Source organism: Manduca sexta, chromosome 25 (genome assembly GCF_014839805.1).
Source record: "Manduca sexta isolate Smith_Timp_Sample1 chromosome 25, JHU_Msex_v1.0, whole genome shotgun sequence".
Classification (NCBI taxonomy): Eukaryota; Metazoa; Arthropoda; class Insecta; order Lepidoptera; family Sphingidae; genus Manduca; species Manduca sexta.
Window position 1 is genome coordinate 1,362,375 of NC_051139.1, and position 25,642 is coordinate 1,388,016.

General features: G+C 35.3%; 3 protein-coding genes across 3 annotated transcripts; 1 reads left to right on the forward strand and 2 right to left on the reverse strand.

The window, feature by feature from the left end:
- Window positions 1-1,395: 1,395 nt before the first annotated feature.
- LOC119190525 (solute carrier organic anion transporter family member 74D-like) lies at window positions 1,396-12,736 on the forward strand (the record flags this gene model as incomplete). The annotated part of the gene is given in 8 exon segments (XM_037442592.1): window positions 1,396-1,527; window positions 2,206-2,370; window positions 2,857-2,982; window positions 3,164-3,303; window positions 3,557-3,687; window positions 3,778-3,974; window positions 4,057-4,257; window positions 4,568-12,736. Coding segments are annotated over 8 exon segments (1,412 nt in total), but the record flags the coding sequence as incomplete, so codon positions are not given.
- A 6,506-nt stretch (window positions 12,737-19,242) lies between these two features.
- On the reverse strand, window positions 19,243-21,050 carry LOC119190635. Its single transcript, XM_037442958.1, has 3 exons — window positions 20,954-21,050; window positions 20,085-20,220; window positions 19,243-19,512 (listed from the first exon to the last, which is right to left on the reverse strand). Exons 1-3 carry the CDS (start codon window positions 21,000-21,002, stop codon window positions 19,347-19,349), a joined length of 351 nt encoding a protein of 116 aa, XP_037298855.1. The 5' UTR covers window positions 21,003-21,050; the 3' UTR covers window positions 19,243-19,346.
- A 2,228-nt stretch (window positions 21,051-23,278) lies between these two features.
- LOC119190636 (putative glycine-rich cell wall structural protein 1) lies at window positions 23,279-24,949 on the reverse strand. The gene is made up of 2 exons (XM_037442959.1): window positions 24,508-24,949; window positions 23,279-23,846 (listed from the first exon to the last, which is right to left on the reverse strand). Exons 1-2 carry the CDS (start codon window positions 24,614-24,616, stop codon window positions 23,659-23,661), a joined length of 297 nt encoding a protein of 98 aa, XP_037298856.1. The 5' UTR covers window positions 24,617-24,949; the 3' UTR covers window positions 23,279-23,658.
- Window positions 24,950-25,642: the final 693 nt, after the last annotated feature.

The following is a 25,642-nucleotide window of genomic DNA, read 5'->3' on the forward strand; positions in this document are numbered from 1 at the left end:
ACTTTAGAGACATATAAATGAAATGAAATTTACATTTATAATATTTTTTCTCCTTTTATAACACTCAAGACATTGGCATTAGTACTTTATAAGAACCATCGTGAATGCTATTCAAAATTGAACTCTATGTACGTTATGGACTCAGATTCAATTTTCAACGCGTCTAACGATAAATATGCGTCAAAGTTTAGTCATAAATTTTCACTCGTCACAATTTGACATTTTAGTTAACACTTTTTATGCTTTGCCAATAGCCAACGTCGATACACGAAAACACTTTCATATTCGTCACATTAACGTCTCGCATCACGGCGCCTGGTCACGTTTGGCGCGTCGAAAATTCCTACTTTATCACAAAAGCAAACGGATTACGGGTTAATGTGCAAACAATTATCACTCCGTGCACAGTAATTGTACATAATTAGAATATTCCACACGGCTGTTTATGGTTTGCGCAAATATAAAGGAATTTTGTCTGTTAGCGATTTTTTTCAGGTGCAAATTCGCATTTTGTTTGCGAAATCTTTTTTATTGTTGTGACTGGTGTTTGTTCTTTGATAGACAGTGATTTGACCAGTCATTATGAGATGAAAGAAAATCAGGGGGTGATCTGAATTGGTTACTAGATTGCTCACATTAATCGCGATAGGCTATTCTAATATGTAACTAACTTTAATAAATATATATATATATATATATATATATATATATATATATATATATATATATATATATATATATATATATATATATATAGTTTGGTTGCTAGACCAAATTGACCACATTGTAGTTATTACAAAGATTGGGCTGAAAAGGAAATCTAAAAACATAAAAGTTATACTTATTAATGAATACTTGGATAGATAAACAACGCAAAATGTAAAAACTTAATAAAACAAATTGAATAAATCTGACAAAAGTAATTCCGACCTTTCACACTAGATGTCACTACATTATAAAACACTTCAAAATGGCATTCGGCTTTATCAAATCGATTTAATATTTAAAAACATCACCTGCCAGATTTATAAGATTCATCAGTAGTTTGTGCAAATGCGCAGTTTGCAATGCGTACGTGTTGCGAATGTTATCCGTTGTGTTTACGTTTCGAGCGAGCGCCGGTTACAATTCTGCTAACTTTGTGAAAATGATATTGGATTGTGAATCCGAATCCCTAATATAAATGTACCTATGTATATTTGTATAATAATTTTTAATATCTTCTTCCTCGCACTTTAGTGCCCATTGGTGGTGACGTCAATTCTGCATAAACAGCTTTGAAAACATTAATTCCTATTTATGTTTGACCTTATATTAAAAAAAGCTACAAAATCCTCAGCCCATCAGGACTTGTCTGGTTATAAGTACGTTTCTAATATACTGTTATTGTTGCAGGCATGGTGTTCATAGCCGGTTTTGTGGTGTTACTGTCCACGCTGATGTTCTTCTTCCCGCGCCAAATCAAACAGGAGCCGTTGCCGCCGCCACCGATGAAGAGTAAAGATAGACGGGAGCCCTTCTTCAAAGGTAAACTTGTGTACAGGGTGGACGCGTGAATTTGTCCACCCTGTATATTTTTATGTACCCTCAAACGTAAAATATGGTAAGGATGGATTTATAATCTATTTTGTAGTAGTATGTCTGTTAACTGGTTAGGAATGATGACCGTGAACAAATTTTTTACAGCCTCGTTAAAGTGACCCCTTTGCACCTGATGGTGAGTGGGATTCTGACAGGGTGTCGACTGACGAGGGATGGTTATCCCTTGCCAGTCGATACTATTATGCCAGTCTGTGTGAAATAGAATAATCTAAGAACCATGAACTTGAAAACCGAATTTTAATGAATAGAAGAGCAATCAAAGGTGGTCTCTTGGGTCTCAGTAAACCTACTGCGCAATCAAAATTCTGTTAAGTTGAAGTGATAACTTCAAGTGCTCTGTGCCATAGACAAGAATCAATTATTGTTCACTAGCCTTATTGTTTTTCTACTGCCAAATTAAGATATGCAAGTTCTTGCAATATATTGCGCGAGAATTTTCAGATGCGTTTGCTCTAGCGACAATATTTCCATAGTTCAATACACATGCGACTTGCAGTCCAGCAAGCTTCACCACTTGCACAAGTTGACTTGCCGTGATTGTTTACGCCTGGACTTCGCAAGTTTTCCTGCTAATGTAAACCCCGCTCACGATGGAATTTGCAGATTTCTTCGCAACAATAAAGAGACAGCTCACGAACGACATACTGATGTGGCGGACGGCGAGCTCGGTGCTCCACTTGATGCCGATCAGCGGGGTGTACAGCTTCCTGCCGAAGTACCTCGAGAAGCAGTTCCGGCTGCCGACGCACGACGCTAATATCGTGTCCGGTAATCATGCCACATTCTTAACGGTAGGGTATTACAAGTGATACTATTACTCTGGGATGTTAAAAGCGGAGGGACGAGGGGGAATTGGGGTTAACATCATTTAAATGTCTGAAATAAATTAAGACTTCTCTAGTCTCCAGATTTTTTATAAAGATTTCAAAAGAAAGCAGGGTGCTGGGAGACTATGAACGTTAACATCGCCTTTGCACCAGAAGGGGGGTTGGTTCTTTGCGAATCTTAGATACCTGAAAGGTCAACGGCATTATTTTAATTAAATTTTCTAATCTGTTTTACAAAAATGCTGCTAAAAATAGTCTGGCCATTGATGATGTTTTCTTTTTTTATTCGGGCAATTGAAGCTCATTGCACCTGATGGTATTTGGATCGGGCTCCCGACAAAGTTCAGTCACGGGAGTCGAGAGATGATTTCCCCTCGCCAGTCCACACAATACTCTCGTGCCTAATAAAATTGTATGTCGCTTTCAGGATTGGGCGGCATCTTGGTGATGGGTCTGGGCATCATCACGTCGGGCGTAGTGATCCTGAAGCTGGTGCCGTCGGCGCGGCGCGTCGCTGCCTGGACCGCCGCCACCGCCGCCATCTACAGCGCTGGTACCACTCCCACCACACCACACACACACCCACGGCCGCGCCACGAACTCGATGGGGAGCGGGGAGGATACACTCACTCACTCAGCACATTCCCGTGGCGCGGCTTCGGGGGAATTGTCAGGGATTGTACAGTATTGCGTAACTAGCATTGGTATTTAAGGAAAAACCTTTCCGGTTCCAGGTATGGTGGTGTTAATGTTCGTGAGTTGCCCTGAGAAGAGTTACCGGTTCTTCACTCCGGGGCTGGTGGGCGACAGCGTGCTCAAGTGCAGCTCCGACTGCCACTGCGACAACACTACCTTCAATCCTGTCTGCGGACAGGTCAGTGTGGTCCATCTTAGCATCTTACGTACTCCTTCTTTGATATCAAGTCAAAATATAATGTCTTATATATCCCCATATTTAAGACATTATATTTCTAGATGGAACTTGTTTATTTTATCTCAAGCATTAAAGCACCTAAGTCCAAAGCTAAATATTTTGTGGATCGGTTTCCACCTGGACTGCAGTTAGGTGTACTTTAGTCAGTTTCTCGTGCCAGCATAAAAATAAATGACCATTATTAATGTTCCAGGACGCATTCACATACTTGTCGCCGTGTCAAGCGGGCTGCATGGAGAGTAAACAGCTGGACAATAGCACGTGGCTGTACTACAACTGCTCCTGCATCGACAGCAACTCCCGCGGCGTTCGCGCCATGAGCTTGTAAGGCATAACGAGTCGCTCGTGGGTCTATCCGTGTTACAAGCCTTTCCTTAGTACATAATAATTTTATCTTATTTTTTTGTCTTTCAGTTTGGATTCATACCACCTGTACAATACATCAGACGATATCCTGTCCGGTCCGGAAGGTTTCGCGGTGACGGGCGAGTGCGGCGGTCCCTGCAACCAAATCTACATATTTATAGCGATATTCGCCGCCATTATGTTCGTACACGCCAGCGGAGAAGTGGGCGCCGTGCTGTTGATCATACGGTGCACGGACAAGCACGGTGAGTCGCTGTGGTGATGTCGGTTGTGGTCGTGATATTTGCGGGCTGTGTTGTGACGCGGTGTGCGTGTGCGTGTGTGCAGACAAGGCGATGGCGATGGGCGTGATCCAGTTCGCGATCGGCGTGTTCGGCAACGTGCCGTGCCCGATCGTGTTCGGCGCGGCCGTGGACGCGGCGTGCCGCGCGCGCGACGCGGCGTGCGACGCGCTCGGCGCCACGCTCGGCGCCACGCCCGGCGCCTGCGCGCACTACGACGCCGACGCCTTCCGATACTTCTACCTCGGTAAGGACCGCAGCTGTACACCTGCTCAACTACACTACACTATGTACTTAAGATTCAAAACCTATCGTGTGTGTGGCGATTTGAAAATAGTCAACACAAAATTTTTAAAACTATTTTTTAATTAAATTAGCTATGGACGCGCATTTCCATAAAATATAATTATTATCCGAAATATTATAATTTTATGTTAAACAGTTTTAAAAAATTTTCGCCTTAAATTGACCTTATTTTTTGTTGGTTTTTACGATGATATATTGGTGACCAGACTTATCGTATTGATATGATAAAAACATAAAATATTTATTTTCAGGTCTCTCGGCGGGAATAATGTTCTTAGCGTTTATAATGGACATGCTCGTGTGGAGCAAGGCGGGTCGCATCGACATGAACCCTGGCGAGAGGGGGGAAAGGGAACGAGGTCGGGGTGAGGCGGGGGGTGCGGGAGGCGTGGAGGGGGCGGCTCCCACCCCTGCGCTGCTCGCACCGCTGCGCACGCGCACGACTCGCCCGACACGCCACTCTGACGCGGGACTCTACTCGCATACGAGTCGCACTTCTAACGGGGACCACTCGTCATGTCACCCAACATTAGGGGCACTAGTATACGGACTGCAACAGTGCTGTGAGTGACCCACTGCGGGCATCGCGTCAGTCACCGGCGACAAGCGTTGACTGCAGTTGGTTGTGTCGTATCAACTACGAGCATGCAGCTCTGACAACAGCCAATCATCTAGATTAACGTTTAACGCCTATTATTTAATGAATCCAGCATTTGTTCAATTCATTAAACGGCATGTAAACACTTGTACGTGAAGTCGATATAATATTGCGTTGAATATTTCTTAGTGCCTAAGGTAGTGTGGGACAGTCGAAACATCACGAATATGGCAGTCAACACGTTATGAACCAAAAGTATGACCGCATTATTATTTTTATATTGGTTTAAGTCGGTAGTATGTCGGTCCGCTATCGATATGTTGAGATAATTTGTTTCGATAGTGTCGAATTGATATCGATTGAAAATTATGAAAATTTGATTGAAATATTCGAATGTACTATTGTACGTCATATTTTGAGAAAAAAGCTACATTGTAGCTAGTTATGTTTACAATGTACCGACTCGACCAGATGTAAAGAAATGACAATCACATTAACACGTACTGATTTAATGCTACCATCACTGACTAATTTCTAACGATGTCTTGACATATCGATAGTGATGTAACCTCACTATCGACTAATGAAACACTGGATAAATGCCATATTTTTAACTACGATCATAGACACTGAAATTTAATATTTAAAAAATATATAAGGGGCAGTGCAAATATGAGATTTAAAGTATGTATTTTTATGTATCAAAATGAAATTATTTTTCTGTGTAAGTAGGTGTTCATCGGTGCTTTAATGCGGCATTTTTATTTCCAATTATTCGTTTTATCTATATTTCTTTCTAATCTGTAGTTGCGTGAACTGTGTTAGCGCAGACTGACTAGCGCAAAGTTACTTATTCAGTTGTAAATTCACTATTTACTTTGGAATATGGTCGATATTAGTACCAACAGTACACAGCTGCCTAAAACGTGGTTTTGTAATATAAACTAATTTCGACCGTAAGCAAAAGTTTCTAAGGTTTAATTCCAATTGTCATGAGTTTTTTTCGCCATTGTTTGACTGGTTGGCGGTGTCCTATTTAGACGGTGTTGTTATAGCATACTATTTTAGTATGTCGAGCACAGAATTGATAATGTGAGACTCACGCTTGCTTCTTTGTTTCCACCGTGTTCATTTCATGCTAAAAAGCAAGCTGCCTAATAGCATGCTATAACATTTCCGTCTAAATGGCCAATTTATCAACACCACATTAGAAAATTTATAAGCAATCGTTACGTGCAATCTTAATAAAATATATATTCTGAAATAGCAAATGAAAGTATGAATTGCATAGTATTTATTAGAGTAAAATGTTTTAATAACGCTATATATAATCTAGTTAATTATTATATAAGGTTTATATGACCGCAATATATATTGTTTTTATTGGATGGCATTTGGCGCAGTCGATTACGATGAATTGAAAGTTCGAAATATGTGTAGAGATAATCTTATTGTAATGTAGCTCAGTAGGTCGCAGTCATAAGATCCAAAGTGTGGGAAATAAAACATGTATTTTGCTGCGTCTAAAGGCACACTTCCGTTTTATACAGATAATCGCAAGTAGCATCACGTTATTGTTCGATTCAAATAGACAATTAAAAAAGGCATAATTGGCGATTGGTATGACTTATTGGAATAGTCAGTATGTGAGTTTGAAATCACTATTGCATTTGAACGTTATTATACTAATAATTATTGGTCATTTTGACGTGATACAGGCGCGTGACGTAATAAACGGAAGTCTGCCTTAAGTGAATCCATATCTACACTCGATGTCGTATAAAACTGCCAAGTAACTTAGTACAACGCATAGGAGGTGGCTGACTTGATGCTTCGACAATTTCCGATTTTCCGAAGAATCTACAAAAGCCAAACCAAAATCTGCATTTCAGTCTTATATTTACGGTTTAATTTACTATTTACTATTTCTACTGCCATAACTTTTCTATAACAGTCATCCTAGCGAGTAACTGTAGCATATTTTGCTATCGACAGTAGCCGAAGATTGTCGAAGTGCCAAGTTGCTTTCAACTATACATCACTTATAATTCACAACCATAATATTTTTACAATTTTTATCTTTGATGTGAAGTATTTAATTCTGCTCAATTTCGTACACACAAGGGGCATAATATGTACAACGTGTCATAATATATGAAGATACTTTTATCTCCGAACTAATAGAACTTATATCTTTATTACTTTTATATTAGCGTAATAAAAATATGTAATTTTGTAATTTTATAAATAAATCCATAAAACCGTGTGATCTGACTTGGATATACCAAAAAGGCGATAATGGATATTATCTCGATTATTATTTGTTAGATTAAGTGCGGTTACACACGGCCCGGTTGTTGGGCATCCGGATATAAAATGCCATTATGTCTTGTAGGTGCATGAACTCAGACAATTCCATCGATAAATGGCCACATATAACTAGTAAACTCACGATTTGCGCAGCTACTCTCAGATGTTACGGTAACAAGCCTATCCGCCTATTGCATCACAAACAAACCCGGGTAGCCCTAGTCTTTACCGGTCAAACAGCCCAAGTCCGCTATCTGTAGTAGATCAACGAGAAGGCGAAACAAAACACTTACAGCCGTTTTCAATAAGCGATTCCAATCTTTATTTTGATCCGATCCCGAGAATAAATTAATCAAAATAAGTCATTTGTAATCATGTCAAAAAAGCTTTATTCTGATTGGTTAATTGTCGAGATCGATCGAAAAATGTGATTCAGTATATTTATCGTAATCGGCGATTATGCAAATAAATCTATCAGTATGAAAAACTGTCGTTGGTTTTACACTTGCCGGGCATCCGCCTGTTCGACAACCGGGTCGTGTGTACACGCACATAAAATATATTTAAATAAAATTTTCAATTAGCTTTACATAATGCATGCTGTAGTTATATTTTAATAGTTAATCTGATAGCCAATTTGATTTGAATTATAGTGTTACGCAATTTTACACAATATGCTTAATTGTTATCAATATATTTCTGGGACTGAGGTTATTCAATATTCTGGCTGTACACTGCGTTAGGGATAATAGTGGTTACTGTAAGGGGTTAGGATACATCCTAATTCTAGGTTATTGTACAGTAAAGATTATACACTGATGCAAAACAAAATGGCGTCTCATTGAACACGGGTAGGCTTGCAATTATGTCTTAGTCAATTTCGTATTCACTTTACAATACATGGTGTCAATTAATATTGTCCAGGAAAGGGATTTAGGTCTGTGGAAATATTTTTAATTGAAAATCGGTTTATTTATTGCATATTTCGGGATTTAACCTTTTAGTAAAAGGTCAAGTTGATAACTACTATAAATGATGTGTACAAGCTTCAATGTTTTTGTTTTCTAAAATTTTAACAAGGCCCCATCCTACACTAAGACCCTGGGGGTAACAAAAGGCAATTTCGAACAATCGAAACAACATATTATGTCTAGTACTCGCAGCCTCAGCTGCACATTATGCAACCGCCATTTTGTATAGCCAGTAACCAAACCTACCGCATTGTGCAGCCAGTACCAACATTTCGATTATCGATAATTACATGGCTAGTGATTAGAAATTTATATTAGAAATAAAATCATTTGTTTTACACTTAACTGTAAATATTTAGTAGTTTATATAATATTTTGTTTTATAAATTGTAATAATTGTAAATAAATGTATGAGTGTAGTATGTAGGGTAAACGTTTTAAGTGCACCTTCTGTTATATCGTAGATCAAATTTAACGTCATTTTTTGTTTTCGTAGGCTGGGAGTGTGTAAGTTTATATATTTAGTATAATAAGTTTTCCAACTAATATAACAAATTTATAATGTGCATTAGGGTGTTGAAGTTAAAATATTTGAATGATAGGTTTTAGGGTTGTCACTTTACTGTTAAGGCCCATCTTGTGTTATATAGAGATCATAATATATTTCATTGTCAATGTTTTGACTATGTTACATATAAAAAGAGACTAATAGCTTGTAATACTAAAGAATCTTTACTATATTTCAATTTCATGCAATCTACTCTATTTTACAATAATCAATTATTTTCGACAAGTTTTCTCTATTGAATACTTTTTCTAACAATAAAAGTGGCAACCCTAGGTTTCGTGTATGTTGACGTCACCATGACGTCACTAGTGCGAGATAAGTGTGTTATAATTGGCGCGTTATTAAACCTTTATGTGTGTTATCCCCTTACTCATATTTTTTAATTTTTATACCATAGAGTCGACAAAGGATGACGACTGTTTCACACAATGCCATTACAATGGGAGTGCCTTGAATACCTTTAAGATTTTTTTGCAATTTGTATTTTGCGCCGATTCCACTGACACTTACATGGGTCTTATTACCGATGACAGTGTAAACTTGTAACATGGCTGTTTTACGTTTTGTTCGTGGAATGGTATTCTGCATGCCAATTTCAATTGTCAAACACGATGAGGCGTGTTATATGTTTGTTACGAACTGTCAGGATAACGTGTGGATATAGAATCAGGCCTCTGTACTTGATGACCGTTTTCTTTAAGACTGATACCCCAGTCGAGTTGGTTCATGAACAAGACGTAACTGCCTACAGCGTGGAGATACAAAATATATTCTTTCTCATTCTACATAATAAACTATTTAAGAGCGAATGGGACAAAAGATTTAAAGAAATATAAGTAAGGGCTTAGTATAAACATCTACACAGAATAATGGTACCATTATCTAAATTAGCATATTTTGAGTGCAATTCATATATATTAGTATTTATTATTACCGAGCTTTGTTTTGAAAAGCCTTAGTTTAGTTATTCGTTCGTATGTTCGTTTTTTGCATTTTTATATAGCATGTGTATTTTTAATCAAATCGTTTGTATTTATAAATATTAAAGATCAGCGTTGACAGATCCTTGTGGCTTTAGGGACTAAATTCTTTCACAATAATCAACTTTATGTCATTAAATATATGGTTTAAAACTGTGAGAACTCCAGGTGCTTGGTTGGTTTCCTGAAATAAATACTGTATGTGTAAAGGTATAAGGTTAAGTTTTAATTATTTTCGAATTCAGTAATCACCGTGGCTTTGTCTGTCGACGCTGACTTTGTTTATATATTGTTATGTATTTAGTTATTGGGCTGAGATATTTGTAACTCATGTTAATTTTCTAGAAAAATAATTTCTAATTGCTTACAAATTGTAATTTTCACTAGTAAATAATTTTTGATATTATACTTTAAAATTGCCTTTTTTGCTCTTCTAATAAATTTTCGTGTTAACTATTGCAAGCGTCCGTAGGCTAGTGTTTCAGTTTGCCATGAGAGATAAAATAACACAAATATCTCAGCACTACGATAGGCCAGTTTGAGTAACGATCAGAATAAAAAAAAATATATAATTTATATTTAATACAACAAATGTTAAAATTTAGAATTTTTCGTCTACTATAAGTTCTCGTTTGGAAGAACCTATGTTCCTTATTTCTATGCGGTGAAAGTGCGTGCAATTATAATAAATTTTAGTTATTAATGAATTGTTGGACTACATTATGTGGCTTTACTGTTATGATTTCAAGGATTGCCATTTTATTAATGCATGTATTTTTTTTACAATTAATGTGTTATTTGACGAAAATAGGGATGTCGACAATATTAAGGCAACGATACAAACATTTGTATGATTTGCAAATATTTGTTCTGTGTACCAGTCTTTGAAATCTATTGTAATTGATACCAGAGATATGATATATCTTGAAGTTAGGACTATGTGTGATAATTAATGATTTTTTTGTCATCAAACATTGTAGAAAAAATGACACGAATATCGATGGAAATGGTAAAGATATAAGGGTTTTCAAATTCGATAACGGAGACTGACGTGACGTCATCAATTCTGCTGTTTTGAAAAATGTTTTGAGGGTAAAGAACGTGAGATTCGGTACACAAAACTTTTTGTTTATAGACATAAGTGTTTTTATCATTGCTTTTTTTTAAAACATTTAGGTTCCGTAATCAAAGTCGACATTCCTGTTTGATTCGGTGCGGCTAATGGACTTTATATTGGTTAGTTTGCATGTTCTTTAAGCCACATCCGATGGAATATATTATGTCGACAAATAAACTGCTTGGATTTTATACTATATTAAAGTGAGTTGCGGAAATTAATGAGTGATTGTCGACCTGCGACGCGAATTCCATCGCATGTGGCTTAGCATTTAATATCAAATACTTTTTTCTAATCTATATAATTTTTTTACGCATTTTTCTTTAAAGAAAAATGGTAATGTTTTATTATTGCGAATCGGCGTTTTGTTATTGCGAAATTAAATAATAAAATTTTGGGAATCATTAATCGGTATGTAAACTTTTTTATGTTTAGTCAAATTTACTTAGAACGTTACCGTTTCTTGTAGTAATAATTATGTGAAATGTTTTATTAAATCAATTTATTATTATTGAAATTAAAACTGTTGTAAGTACTGTTGGGTATTCAATTCTACAATTACTACAGCTTTAGTTAAATTATTATATAAACCCAACAACTTTATGAAATGCTTTACTTTATTGTCCTTATAGGGCACAACATTATTTCTTTATTATCAAAAATCTAAATTCTATACCAATGGACATGAATTTTTTACCATTAACTTGGTGACTTTTTACAAAATATCTATTTTGATCTGTGCCTTTATTTTTTACATCGATCATATTACTATTTATATCGATATGTCAAATCCTATACCGAATGACGGAGTATCAATACTTGTTATCGATATATCTAACCGGACACGCATGTCTTGGCTTTAAAGATGAGAGCGATCTCATCGTTTCGTCCTCACAATATTTAACATAATGTGTGTTTTCTAAATATCGTCAACTTTGCTAGTCTATGTTTTAGTTTTAGAGAATTATACCTCTGATTTTTATGAACATCACATTATTCTTTAGTTATACATCCGATTTAAATACAATGTTACAAAATGCTACAAAAATAATTATAAGTCGACATGACAACTCGAATTTTAAAGTACTGTATAGTTTATTGTCAACACAAAGAAAATGTGTTGGTTTGTTTAAGGGTAGGCATTGTAATTTATTTCAAACAGCTTCTTCATTATGCTGATATTTTTTTTAAAACAGCAATTAAATTTGTAAAGCATTTCATTTTGCCATTTCAAATCATTTTGGCCAAGCAGCATACTTACGTTGTCCAAGAAGTCCTTTTCACTTATTATGTAAGGCTTTTCATATAAGCTCCCTTAAAATGTAACAAAAACACGATACAAATGTCTAGTTTCATTACCATTGGTCGAGTGGCTACCACGTGACTCACGCGTTGGGCTCTCGGCCAATCACAATTCAACGAAACGGACCTTCGTGTCGGGGTGTAGAACACTAATTCTAGGGAGGCTGGGTTTTAATTTGTGGAGTCACATGGGACTGAAAGACAATGTATAGCTTTACTCGCCTACCCTTACAAGCCTTAGACTATTTATGTCATTAATTGCAAGTAATAGTTTTTATCGCTGAAGTATCGAATCGCAAAGAGTATTTTTTTACTTCATCTATAGTGGCGTATGTACGCGATATGCCGCAGTGAGTGGCTAAACAACTGCGTGTTTTTATTATGTACGCTACCCCTAAATATATTGCGTATACGCCTTAAAAGGTGCCGTAGTGATGTGAATTTGTAAATACTTAGTGTAGGCTGGAACCGCTTCTGCGCGGTATAACGTAATCTAAGTATGCTCGTCTGTAAGAATTGTTATCAAGCCTTAAGTCCTTTTTCATTATTTGTAAATAAAAAATATTGAGGGATATTTGTATTTTTATTTTTATCCTTTTGATCGTAGCCAAAATGTCAGTTAAAAATTAACAAAATCACAGTTTATGAATTTTGTCACAGAAAAAATGTTCGAACGTTTACTTTGCCGCTCTGTGTAACTGTGACACATCCCTCCTTCCTTAACCATATATCCCGAAGTCCCTTCAGCCCGGTATTATTTTACGACTATTGACGGGAAACGTTCCTTACCGATTGTAATTTTTCTTGGTCTGCTGTATTTACACTTATTACGTGCAGCGATCTATAGCAGTGAACTATTCTTTTGTAATACAAAGACTAAAAGGATTACCATCAAGGAATTTATGTCCCTTAAGTTTTGTGTAAAAAGAGAGGAAGTAGAAAATTTTTTTGTATAGAAGAATATGGTCGTCTGATCGTAAGCTACACGCCGCTTTTTGCAAGCCAGAGACAAACTAAAAATAGATTGTATAAAAAACCGGATCACTTACACAGCCAAAGTCTTCAATGAGGAAAACTGAATAATAGCGATGACATAACAGCATATCCCGAAGCAAACCCGTTGTCGGCGTGATGCGCCGGGTTTTTGCGCATCACGGGCCGGCAAAAACACAATCAATTTCGGCGTGTCGAATATAATACATTGCGGATAATGTTAGGGTTCCGTTCTGGCGTGGCAGCGTTAAATAAATCAATCTAGGTTTATTTTTACACCATGAATTAAAAAAAAATTGGGCACTTTAGTTTATTTACCACGGCCGCCTTAGCTAGTATCTGAAGGGTTAAATCCCGGGTATATCAAAACAATTCAGTAAGTAATTTTATAACATAGCTCTTTTCGCCCTAGAATCTATGTGCGTTGCGGATACGTCATAAGTGATTAAAATAATTTGGGTTCTTGAAAATTTCACTGGTGCAAACTGCTACAGCAAGATGTAAGTATTAGGAAATAAGTATCTAGATTCCATTCAACATACTCTAATAAGTATGTATATATATATATATATATATATATATATATATAAATAACATCTCTTAAACCTATACAACACATACATTATTTTGATCAGTTGTATAGTTGTATATGACTACAAAAACAACAATTATTGGATAAAGGGATGTTATCTATGGTTCAGTACAAACGCACAAGTTCTAAATTTTGAATATAAAGTGCTAAAAGATGCTTCTATATTGATAGAAGCAGAGAAAAAAAATTACCGGGGTACTCAACCAGGCATCTAAAACATAACTGCCTATCATTTATACAACTTTCACTCTAAAAAATACGAACTAAGTTATTTAATTCGATAACAGAGAAATGACACTCGCACAAAACAAGCACACATCACGCCTTTATCTTCAATGGGGCATGCAGAGGTGCAATCAGGGCACCCACTTTTCGTATTGTGTATTCCGTCCCATGAACTTATAGGGGGCGAGCCTATTACCATATCGGGAGCAAATTCTAGACTCCGAGCTCATACTGTGCAGAAAAGCCAAATATCACTTAGTCCAACCAGGAAATTGAACCCAGGACCTCTGAGCGGTGTTATATCGCGAACGCAATACAGCTACGCCGTCGATTCATCACCGAGAAACGACAACAATCACAAGGAAAAGCCTGACAAAAGTTTTTCAAGCACCGTGACGAGAGCCTAATGTGACAATTAGATCCATCGACGTAAACAAGATGATTGGACAGTTTGTGGGAGTCTGTATAAAGCTGCGTCCCCCTGGCCACTGGTCACAGTCGCCCATCACAAACCCACAATGGTCAGGTCGTTAGTCGTTTTGTCTGCTGTGCTGGTTTGCTGCCTTGCTGCACCAGGTATATAGTGATAAGTTATGTGTTTAGTGTAGTTTTGGAGTAACGCCTTATTGGTTTAGTGTCGACAGATTTTACTTGTACACCAATAAGGTTTTTGGTCAATGATGGGTGGGACGATATTAGTTACTTTAATATTTAAAAAATACTCGCGTGTTACGTGAATTTGTGTATAGTTACATATCCATATTATTGCCTGCCGCAGCTTAGAAATGAGCTGGACGAACTTGGTGAGCATTTGTTGCTCTACTGGTTTTCTCTTTATGGATACGCGGAATAATTTATTTATTCATTTATTTATAATGTAAAAAAGAAAAAACATCGTATCATTTTTTGCTAAGTACGTTTGAAGACGGAGATACGCTAGGCTGGGACTTTTGATGTTTGTCGTGTTTTTAATTACTTTAACAAGCTAAAAAATTGCTATAGATTACATTAATAACCATTTTTTTATTTCTTACAATGATCTTTCAGGAGAACGCCAGAGAAGGTATACAGGCCTAGGTCTAGGAGGTTACGGCGGTGGCTACGGAGGCGGATACGGCCATATCCCTGGAGGTCATGGGCACGGAGGACATTATCTCCCTCCATTGCCGCTCGGCTCTCACTCTTACTCTAAGTCCTCGGCCAGCGCGAGCTCTGTGTCTAGTGGCGGCTCCTTGGGCGGATGATCTGTTTAAGGTATTATTTTAAATGTAAATTCTTACTGTTTTTCGTGATCTCTGGCTAGTTCAAGTAGATCGCAGGTCAAAGCGATATTTGGGCATTTTATATTGAGAAAAGATTCATCATTCACGAAAATATAGTACCCCAAAACTCCCTAAAGCTCTTATGTTACTATTGGAGAAGGTTGATAAATGAGTAGTTGCATCATTTACCAGTAAATGATAACGATTGTCACAGAACCCCATTTTATCAACGATTTTGGAGTTGCGTTGCCCTTTACCGGAAGGAACGGCAATTGAGAACATTGAGGAACCGAATGTAGCCCCTAGCAGTAACATTGGTTTTAGATTTAGGTTTTAATTAATTGCTAAGAATACCCACCAACTCTCTGAGAAATAGATATTTCATAGATTGTCTTCGGTGCAATTTGATCTAAATTTTTGTTTTTATTTTCAGGAAATTATTATTAAGTGGCAACAGAAAATAACGATTAAAGACAACCAGCTACGGCAAAACTGGGTTCCAGAATTATTGCTATTTATTCCTTAGTTGTAAACGTGATATTAAAACTAAATAAAAAATATTTATATGGGTATTTTGGTGTGGGTAATTTATTTTTTGTAGGTAAAGTTATATTATAAATCGACTTTTTTATACTTAATCCTGCCAATAATTCAATATTTATTTATTCTAACAATTTATTAATTATGATAATTAATTTATTATTGTTTAATAAACTGTGAATAATTTAGTGAGTTGTACAATTATTTCCAATATTTATGTTATCCTATTTTTATAAAATCTATAGTAAAATTGTTTTTTATCACATAATTGTTGACTTATGAGTTCCGTTAGGTTACAAATTATTTTAAGCTTATAGCATTCATGTGATGATAAAAAATCGATCCTTGATGATAAAAATATGAATATAATAATCGTAATTAGTAATTGCAAGACATTTTTTTATTGGATTTTATTCCTCCTACTTTCTTGTAAGTTGTAATTCTTTTTTTGAATTTGTCTCCTCGTTTTTTCCTGGGTCTAACGACATAAATAAGTCAAAGGCCGAAATCATTTGTATATTTTGTTTTTTTTTCCCTCTACAGTTTATTATTTTCAACAGACACTACAGTTTGTTCAATTAATAGAAAGATTACGAAAAGGAATCATATATAACCATTAACATTATGCCCAGGTACTTATTTTTTTTATATATATCGACGCTGGAAAGCATAAACGCTGTAAACCCTTGAAATATCGAAAATACTTTTTTTACACCGTTGGAATCAGGAAATTTTTCTGCGTCGAATGAACCCATGCTCGTTGCTCTAGGATGAAAAAAAATTTTTGCACAGCGTAAAATTTTGGTGTTTTTACATATCTCAGACTTTATATTGCTGTAACCCACCGAATAACTAGTGTTTTTTGTAGTAAAGGTACTTACACCATTTGATCGGTTGTAATCTAAAGTGTGACCATGGTTACTACGTTAATACGGGACAATATTTTTAGACACATTCAGGTTACAGCGTTTATAGGGTATGTAAATAATATACACTCTAAAGTTTACAACGTTTACATGGTATGTGACATGAGGAGATTACTAATTTAAATCCTTTTACATCGTTTGAAAATACGATCCGTACCGTATCGATCGTTTGAAAATATTTGAATTACTGCGTTAATACAGTCGCGTGGCACCTTTTGCAGCCGACGAAACGTCTTAGGCGCTTCGTGTCGTGCAGTGTTGTGTTTGCTGTAAGTTGGAGCTTTCCGCCAATTGGGCGCTCTTTTAACGATAAGTTTTTAATTACATTCATATTTTTTTTATTGATTACACATTAATTAACCATTGTCCAATGTTTCCTTTTATTATGATTTACTGTAATAGGTAAATTATAACCTAACTACTATCGTTATGTAAAATGTAGGAGCAATATAAATTTAGTAATACAATTTTGAAGCATTTCTTGAGATCTTGAATATCTCTTAATTGACATCGACAAAAATGTAGTAATTTTAATAAGCAAAAGCAGTAGATAAAATAAGTCTGTGAGTTATAATAAAAACGTCCTGAGATTATTTTTTTCATTTTAAGAATAAATGTTAAAATTACTTAATTAAATAATATATTTAGTAATTTGATTTCAGATGTCGTTTGAACGTCGTATATGGCGAAAATATTTAATACTAGAGTGTAATTCCATCTCAAATAATGATGTTATGACAGATGAAACTGAAAATTATAATAATAAAAAAATAACGATTCTCAGTGAAAAAATCTATAAAGAAATAAACGGAAAATTGATAGAAATTCTTAATACTAGGTTTTGACATGAGAAATTGGCATTTTGTATGGGAAAAATACATACTGGATTTTTTTTCAAATATAATTAATTAATCAAAGTATGTGCCATTGTTATCTATGCATTTTTACTATTTGTAGGGAGCTCATTGATCTCTTTACTAAAAAAAACATGGGGGCGAGAATCAATAAACTTTCTGGAGGCGGTTTGGAATGCCACATCGGAGTCGAATTTTTTTCCTTGTAAAATTTAAAATTTAAAAGTCTTTTATTTCAACTTCTACCATAGTTAAAGCATTTTATTGACGTTTAAGTATAGTCTGTTCCATTGCTTACAGCATTTTAAAATAGAGAGTATGCTAATTACAACGTTTATGCTTTCCCAAAAAACGTGACAAAATGAATCTTTCATACTTTGTCTAATATGGTTACAGCGTTTTCAAGGTCTCAAAAAAAGTTCTATTTGCTGTAACCCATATTAAATCTTGTCCAGGGAACTTTAGATGAAATAGCTAATGACCATATTATAGCTGAGCACAAACTGCACAACTTTGCTAAAAACCGCAAACTTGTAGGTGTAACGGTTCACGAGTTATGATTTTTTTTCTAAAATTTCAAAAGTTTTTTGGCTCTGGTGTAAAGTTCATACTTTCAGGGTTACAGCGTTTATGCTTTCTAGCGTCGATATATACTAATGTGAGTAGGTAGTCTATTTCAGTAACATACATTTTTGATTATAGGTAATATTAATAAGTATTAATCAGTTTATCATATATAATTAAAATTAAATACAATTATTGTTGCTGATTTTACAACAATTTTGCGTTCGCAAAACATCTTTAACATCTTCTGTGTAGATCGGATCGGCAAGAAATATTTTTTATTTTTCTGTAATTTTTTTTTTCATTTTATTTATATAAGGTTCTCCAACAGTAAATTTAATTATTTTAGTACTTTGAAGTAGAAATACGAAATATGTGTACCAATTAAAGGAGTACACAGCACTCACAAATTGCACGCAATGTTGTAACATTTTACGGTAAAGAATAAAAAAAAATTGAAACCAAATCTAAAATCTACGAATTACAAATCTAGGGCAGTCTGTCTTATACTATGACAAGTATATTGATAAATACACATTTAGAATTGGGTATATGCAGTTATTATACAGTTAAAATAAATAATTATTAAATTATAGTAAATGCAAATGTTTTTAATTTTTTCATCTATGAGTTTATTCAAAGACTGTTGCTTTAGTTTAAGTTTGATATGATCTAATATTTTTTCTTATAAAATAACTATGTTGGGGTTACTGTTACTGTTTAGTAACATTAAAGTCACATAATTTTAAGTAATGCACATTCCAGATTTGATATACAAATGAAGGCAATTTAATAACACTAACTCTTCCAATGTCTGACACCACAATTCTTAAGAACTGAAACGTTTCTATGTAGAACTGATCTTAATATATTTGAAACGTGGAATACTTCTAGGAACGTTGAAGCAAATTTTGTAATTAACTAAAATAGGATATCAACGTCTTTTTAAAAATTTGACTACGTAGTAATGGTAAGCGGGCTGAGGCCTTTCTAAAAATGGATTCATGAGATAATACTTAGGCCATAGCACTGAATGGGGTTTCCTATTATATATATATCTTCAGTATCAAGCATTATTCCCAAGATATATCGCCTTGAAACAAAAAACAACCATATTTTTTTTATACGCCGCTATATTCAATAGTAGGATGGATAAAATCAGCCAAAATGAAAATGAATATTCATATAATATATTTTTTATGAAAAAGCATAACTGTGATAATTTTGATTACACAGGGATGAGGTTTGTCTTGTGGTTCATGTTGTAAGAGCTGGAGGAAGCGGAAGCGGTGGCGGACGCTTTGGAAAACGCTTGCCCGCCTCCGGCGCCGTGGTGCTCTTCAACGGGCGCTCGGCCGTCCCGATTGTATGCTACTTCAGGACTGACGTCGTACCTGCACAGTTCGTGTATGAGAAGTGGTGTTAAACATATTAAAGCGTTGATTTTATTATAAGCGAAAGGGGTTTCCTACAAGGTTTACGTGCTCATGGAAGCTGCATGAAAAAAACATAAAAGTAACATGCCACATCGACCAGAATGAAGAGAACGCAGAAATTTAAACACAGAATTCTTTGACACTATAGTAAAAGTTCGTTTTAAATATACCATCCAGTAAAATTAGACTAAAATTTAGGAGATGTAGTAATACAAATCGACGCTTGAAAGGTAATTATATCTAAGCGACAAACATACCGAAAATGAATTATATCAATATTTTGAATCGCCAGTTTTTTCTGCGTCATTTGATCTAGGTGTTGGTGGTCTAGGCCAATTTTAATATCATTAAACTATATCTTTATAAAAAGGGGAATTGTTATGAATTTTCACATTCAAATCAAAACTTTAAAGCACTCTGCTCAAAAATTTATTGCTTGTCGCTTATATGTGATTGCCTCTCAAGCGTCGAAATATATTTACAGTATAGTGATTTTTTTATCGGTCTTGTATATTTAAGAAGATTCATACCCTTTTCCGACCACACCGCCGCACTCGCCGATGTTTTCCCGGCTCACGCTGGCGTCCTGCTCGTCGCTGTCGCGTCCGTGTCCGCTTCCACCGTTCACATAGTCGCTGTTTTCATAGTCCCGCTTTATAAGGCGACCTGCGAAATTGAAAATACTTCAAACTGCGTCACAGTACAACGCCATCTATTATGTGCAGATTTTACGGCAGGTAAAGTTAATTAAATAGTTTTACAAAATCAACTTTGCATTTTACCTTAGGACTTAGGTCGGACTGTAATGAAATTTATCCAAAAAATTGTGACGTTAAATTAAAGCGTGTACATACAACTTAGTTTAGCTCTTTTGTATGTAGCAAAGTTTCTCTTATGATTCTGATGTGTAGAGAAAATTGAAGGAATTGCGAGAGCTATGAATTTAAGGACCTCCCATCAAAGCGGCGCGGCGCGCTAGACGTATTTTATAAAGGTTTCAGAAGCTATTTACGTATAAAAAAATTAAACATCTTATTTCTTCGATTTGTTATCATTACTTTGGTTGTTTAAATTTATTGTATTCTGTATATTGTTTAATTAATTCCATAATGATAATACTATTAAATTTTACGTACTACATTTTTACGTGTATTATTAAAAAAATAATACATGGGAATTAAAGAAATATCTAGAAAAATAGGAGAATAAAGATAAATAATATTATTAACATTTCATTTTATTTAAAATAAAATTCATTTTATATTCACCCAAATCATAGACCGAGAACACACTCCACTGCGCTTCTGTTTTAAACATCCAAAAATTTTCAGAAAGCCATGCGCAACAAACTACGCCGAGAGCTTACCATCTTAAAAGGCGTTTAAAAAAATCAACTCACCAGAAGCCACAGCACACACCACCACCACCAAAATCGCTGCAGTCTTCATATTAAATCACGTGGTGATCTACATTGTGATGCGTTTTATACCACGGTGGGCGCCATGGGTCATCGCGTACAGAATGGACAAAATAACGTGACGAACTCTCAGGGACGGGGCGCCCGGACGCGGTTAGACATGGGTGGACAATGAGGCAAATTGAAATGGTAGTTCAAACCTTTATATTATAATATTTTTTTGATTTATAAGTATTCTTATCAAAAAATATTATAATATCTGTACTATTATGTATTTTATTTATTTAATTATAATTAATACACCCACACTCCAACTTCTCTGTAGGAATAATTTCACCCTACGGCTGTCTGGAAGAGATCTCTCTTAGCGATAAGACCGTCTATTGTTGCACTAGTTATAGTTCATTTGTTTATAGGTTTTTTCTTTTACTTATGTGGTGTTCAATAAAGAATTGTCTATCTATTTTAGTCTTACTACTATTTTGCGGATTTCATCACGGTTTTTATAATATATTTATCTCCCTTCTTCATCTGTTTATATTTCTATCTATAAATATCGTGATGGTTTGTTTTTTCCCTATGGTGCGCGTCTCCTCTGTCAGTAACATGCGAGTATTCCGTCCTCACACCCACCACTAAAACTCCTGTAAGTTGTGAGTGGCAGTGTCACGCATTCATAATACTTTGCAGTGAACTTTAGCGAGTGTGTGGAGACGCTAAATTCCGCGCAGACGCGATTAGTGACCATGGTTCAAATGACTTTATAAGATCTTTTCGCTGATTTACGTGCAGCCTGTTACATCCATTTTTGGAAGTTAGAGCAATTGTCAAGGGACTTATTACGTCTTTATTCATATTATGTTAAGTTTTATTTCAACTTTATTGATACGTCACATCAATTTTAATTTCAACTGTACCATTTGTTAAATGCTGCGTATGACATTGCCATATCAGGATAAGCAAAAATACGTTTTTTACATTACTAATTACAAGATTTCTTATACATTTATTGATGTAAGTAGGTATAATTACGGTCACAATAATAAACAATATTTTCTTTTATTGTAGATACTTCATTAGATAACTATAATAAACCGCAATTTAATTCGGTAAAGCTGTTTGTACTTTTAACACTTATTACATTACTGACTCATAACATGCAATACACCACGACCTTGTCTCATTCGGTCGATGATTTTCGATCTAAATGAAAAAAATTAACAAAGCAATTTTAAAAATCATGCACTGGTACTAATTGTAGACAATTTTGAGATAAGATTTATTGTTAAATCTACACTTGAATTAAAACTAGTCAGTTAATTTGTTCGCGTAATTCATAAAATTATACGTAAGTCTAAAGTCTAGTAAACTAGGTTTTATAAAACTTATTGTTAATAAGACATATAAAACCTAATAAGATACGCCACGGAGAAACATGGTGGCAGAGGTCTTCAGTAATTAAACAAAAATCGCAACAAGAACATTGGTTATAGAAAAAAAATTAACAGAAATGGTTAAACAGGGTTCTAGGGGGTGATCAAACATGTCCCTGTGTTGGCTGTACTTATATCACTTATTAGTTATTAAAAAGACATAAGTTCGATATACCAGTTTTTATAAAGGAAGGTATGTTTGCGGAAATGTCAAAACATGTATCGTTTAATGATGTTTAGCATTATACTCGTAACGAACAACACACGGAACACTGACTCATGTAAAGAATTATAGTTTATATACAAAACGGTCTCTTTTATTTAACATTGCAATCAATTGCAGTACACGGGCATCATTAATTGATTTGACAGTTCAACATAATACGGTAGCTTAGAATTACTGTAATTATATTGTCTTTGGATAAAAATATAGAACATAAGGTCTGGAATCAATTTTGTTCTATTGATGCATAGTCCGCTACCGTTGAAGACGGTAGGTCTTTTGTTGGCCTAGAGATGATTCAAGAATCAAGCGTCAAATTCTTAGATATTTCAGATATGTTTGTTTTCAAAGTGAACGGTAGTTAATTAATATGTTAAGTATTATTATGTACTCGTGGTTATAACTAGAAAACTCTTTTGCTGCACTGTCTTCTGATTTCTAGGCTATGGCTGGTGATCTATTTATATATTGTAAGGATATTTTTTGCAAATAATAATTTTGCAAAGAGAATGTTCTTTTTATTGTTCAACTTATAAATTGTATGATTTGATCAAATAGTTAAATAATAAACAAGTTTTATAATATAACTATATACCCGAGAAATAATTGGTTGTGTTTTTTCTTGTGTTGGGTAATAATAAAAAACAAAAACAATGTGTTCGATATTATTTATTTATATTTCCCCTTTGCTCTAAAGCCTGAAAGAACATTAAGCTATTTATAAAATATCTATGTCTATACATGTAATAAAATTCTACAATAAATATTATACTCTAACATATCTTTACAAATAAACATTATTAATCTGGGTTTAACTAATTAATATTTTGTTATTTCTTTCTTACCGTGTAAGACTGAAGAAGGCAAAACACTAAGTTAACTATTGATTAAAATGTTTATTGGTAAAGTCTATCTATTATAATATAACTACTAAATTTTAGTGCAAATAATAAATAAATTGCCTGGTTAGCCATGTCAAACTATGGTATCAGAATTTTTGGTATTTAGGTTAGTAACTTCCTAATGTTGTTCTATCGCCATTTTTTCCCGACGTTGCCTTTCCCGCCGTTGCCTTTGCCGCTGTTGCCCTTGCCTTTCCTCTCGTCGCTCTCGCTGCTGGAGCTGTCCTTGCTATCACTGCTGTCATTGCCGCCTTTGCCCTTCCCTCCGGTATTTTTGCCTCCGCCTTTTCCTACATAGCCAACACCTTTGTCGTTGCCTGTGAAATTGTGTCAAACATTAAGACTACGAATAACATAATTATTGATTATTATCTTTTCGTAATTTTAAATGACAGCTTAAATATTAATAAATAACGTTGTTGATGTTTTTTTTTTATTGCCTTAATAGGCAAACGCAGCATCCGCGACCCACGGACTTTGTAATGCCAGAGGTATAGCAAGACTTTGCCTACCGGGAGGTGAGCACTCTTTTTAAGCTTCGTATAAAGAAGGACAAGTCATAGCTCTCGGGGAACACCGATGCAGGGAGTTCATTTCAAACTTTGCGTGTACGCGGTAAAAAGGAGCGATGATAAAAGGACTGTGCTACTGCTTAAAAAGAAATTCTCGGTTGTTACCAAATTTCTCTGAATATTGATTGTTAAGTGTCATTCCTTCGTTTTATTAAAATAAAGTATAGAATTACGTGTAGATTTTCTAAACATATCTTTCGCACTGCAGGAAAGATCTGGCTTTGTTGATAAAACTCATAATAAAAATATAGAGAAAGGATATAACGCGAAACTTAATAAGGCATATTGTGATTTTATTTAGGTTCGATAAATAAGCAGATTATATTTTTGTTATTGTCCTTCATAATAACTAGTTATTATTTAAACTCTTAAAAGACCAAATTAGGAAAATTGAAAAATAACTCACCAGGTTTCGCGGATACATCGTAGATGCACACCGCCAAAATAACAATAACTAGGGCAACAATCGTCAAATTCTTCATGTTTGCTGATTGCTCTCTGAAGTAATACACCATGAATCTGATCTATTGCCTTTAAATACTCATTTACTTTCCAAGTAAAAGGCAGACGCACAAAAACTATCTATCAATGATCCGACCTTCGCCTTGACTCGGTCAAATTGGTACAACCTAGCACTGAATTATAGTTGCTATGCTATTAAAAACAAGAACGGTAATCCTTTAAATACGTTTAGATAGATGTACTTATGTCTAATCATGTTATTTCCCGTTGAATCTATTTTGGAACAAATTATTTTATTTAAAAAAATAGTCATTTACTATCTGTATGCGAGACACGTTGTTTGTCTGACATGAAGCGCTTGTTATACAGTTCCGACGTCTCTAGGAACTTAATTAGTAAGTAAGGGATGCCTTAAAAATTACTCAGCTAGAATTCAGGAAGTCAGCTGTGTGATTCCATCAAGCGTCAGAAAGCACATTAAGCCGTTGGTCTTGTGCCTGATTTCTTTCCCGTCATTTAGCTTGCCGCCTCACCGGACTATGAGAGTGAAGGAACAAAGAGTGCTTGTGTATTGCGCACACACTTGTGCACTATAATATCTCCTGTGTACCTGGCTGATCTCCGTTGAGATTGGCCACTGTGGCCGAAATTCGACTAGGAGGGATTAACAGGATGGCATTGCATTGCGTTCGTTGTCATGACACATTGTCACAGTAAGTGATACATATCATACATACATAACATCACGCATTTATATCCCCGAAGGGGTATGCAGAGGCGCAACTAGGGCACCCACTTTTCGCCAAGTATGTTCCGTCCCATGATGTGATAGGGGGCGAGCCTATCGCCATATCGGGCACAAATTCCAGACTCCGGGCTGATACTGAGCAGAAAAACCCAAATATCCCTTTGCCCGACCCGGGATTCGAACCCAGGACCTCAAAGCGCTATTGTACCGGACATGCAATACAACTACGCCACCGAGGCAGTCATACATATCAACTGGAACATATTACTAAATACTTGCACACTGCAGCTTAACAGCAGAAATACTGTTTTATTTTAAATGATTTTTCTTT

What these genes read in the sequence shown, in the direction of transcription:
- LOC119190635 (XM_037442958.1), bottom strand. Translation starts at nt 21,002, where the DNA reads ATGAAGACTGCAGCGATTTTGGTGGTGGTGGTGTGTGCTGTGGCTTCT. An exon ending in GGTGTGTGCTGTGGCTTCTG is followed by an intron (nt 20,221 to 20,953) that starts GTGAGTTGATTT and finishes TCAATTTCGCAG; the next exon opens with GTCGCCTTATAAAGCGGGAC. An exon ending in GGCGGTGTGGTCGGAAAAGG is followed by an intron (nt 19,513 to 20,084) that starts GTATGAATCTTC and finishes CGAACTGTGCAG; the next exon opens with GTACGACGTCAGTCCTGAAG.
- LOC119190636 (XM_037442959.1), bottom strand. Translation starts at nt 24,616, where the DNA reads ATGGTGTATTACTTCAGAGAGCAATCAGCAAACATGAAGAATTTGACG. An exon ending in CGATGTATCCGCGAAACCTG is followed by an intron (nt 23,847 to 24,507) that starts GTGAGTTATTTT and finishes ACAATTTCACAG; the next exon opens with GCAACGACAAAGGTGTTGGC.